The sequence below is a fragment of the Priapulus caudatus genome, unplaced genomic scaffold (assembly GCF_000485595.1).
Source record: "Priapulus caudatus unplaced genomic scaffold, Priapulus_caudatus-5.0.1 Scaffold913, whole genome shotgun sequence".
Classification (NCBI taxonomy): domain Eukaryota; kingdom Metazoa; phylum Priapulida; class Priapulimorpha; order Priapulimorphida; family Priapulidae; genus Priapulus; species Priapulus caudatus.
In genome coordinates, this window is record NW_014577974.1 from 112,624 (window position 1) to 114,159 (window position 1,536).

General features: G+C 46.4%; 1 protein-coding gene across 1 annotated transcript in view; it reads left to right on the forward strand.

Moving 5' to 3' along the window:
- Positions 1 to 387: 387 nt before the first annotated feature.
- LOC106814365 (chloride anion exchanger-like) overlaps positions 388 to 1,536 on the forward strand; it is an 11,547-nt gene continuing 10,398 nt past the window's right edge. Inside the window, exons 1-2 of the mRNA XM_014818679.1 lie at positions 388 to 401; positions 946 to 1,016. Of these exons, the coding sequence (XP_014674165.1) occupies positions 388 to 401; positions 946 to 1,016 (85 nt within the window). The remainder of the gene's footprint in view (positions 402 to 945; positions 1,017 to 1,536) is intronic.

A 1,536-nucleotide genomic window follows, 5' to 3' on the forward strand; every position in this document is an offset into this window, starting at 1 on the left:
CTAGACTAGATATGTTTTGGATGCTACGAGTGTATTCTGAAAAAAGTGCACGACGCCCCCGTTCATATGCATTTTCTATATGGTTACAGGTTTAATGGCAATTTGCTTACGAGTCAGCAACTAGTTATTTAATTTATTTCGTATTGAGAGTATTATTAACCGAATAAATTAAATAACATATGTAGCGATAAGCATATCCGAGTAAAATTACAAAACAAGATAAACATACAGACAATAACAAAGCTGTCAAAGCAGCTGCATCGGGTTGGTCGGGCTCTAATACCCCTCCCTCCCCCCTGGCTGCGTTTTTATAATAAGACAACAAGGAGAAGCTAAGCGTGGCCTTGACGGCTCGTGTGCGCGGTACACGGACATACTCCGGGTGCGATGTGGTGCATGAGGTATAGCTTCACGTCGGAGAGGTGGAGCCAACAGTGTATGCGTGGTTGCGGACGGAAAAAGAGTTTCTTCCATAAACGAGTTCCCTCGGTAGTAGGCTCACGTATCACTACTGCTACTACAGAGCATAGCCGCGTGTGAGGTTTTGTGACAGGTAGGTCGTGCGTATGTGCGATAGTGTGATAGGGTGATAGTGCGACAGTGTGACAGTGTGACAGTGTAACAATGTGACAGTGTAACAGTGTGATAGTGTGACAGTGTGATAGTGTTGTGCGGTTTGTGACAGTGTGATATTGTAACAGTGTGATAGTGTTGTGCGGGTTGTGACAATGTGACAGTGTGATAGTGTTGTGCGGGTTGTGACAGTGTGACAGTGTGACAGTGTGATAGTGTTGTGCGGGTTGTGACAGTGTGACAGTGTGACAGTGTGATAGCGTTGTGCGGATTTTGGCAGTGTGACAGTGTGACAGTGTGATAGTGCGACAGTGTGACCGTGTGATAGTGTTGTGCGGGTTGTAACAGTGTGACAGTGTGATAATGCGACAGTTTGACAGTGTGTCAGTGTGACAGTGTGATAGTGCGACCGTGTGATAGTGTGATAATGCGACAGTGTGACAGTGTGACAGTGTGACAGTGTGACAGTGTGATAGTGTTGTGCGGGTTGTAACAGTGTGCGGAAGATAGCACCCTCTGATCCGCAGGCTCATCGTTGCGCTTGCGAGCGCTTAGAAAATCACAACTATTTTTCTATCATTATCATGGTTATTATCCTATTCCTGGTCCTAAACCCAGCACTTAGCTGTACCCGTGATCCTTTGGCCTACCCGTGATCCAAACGGTGAATCATTGACCCGGTGTAAACCTGTTAGTTATATATATAACGATATTCATGAGCGATATTATAAGGCGAATCTAAAGGTGAGTTGAATCGAAAATGATGAAATTTTGCTTCAGTATTAGTTTATGACTTAAAACTAAGATTCTGCAGACGCTTTCGCGCATGCAGGCATGCATGGGTACGTACGCACTGGCGATCTCTCTCTCCCTCAGACACGCACGCACGCACGCGCACACGCACACAAACAAACGCACGCGCGCGCGCACACACACACACACACGCACACACACGCACGCACA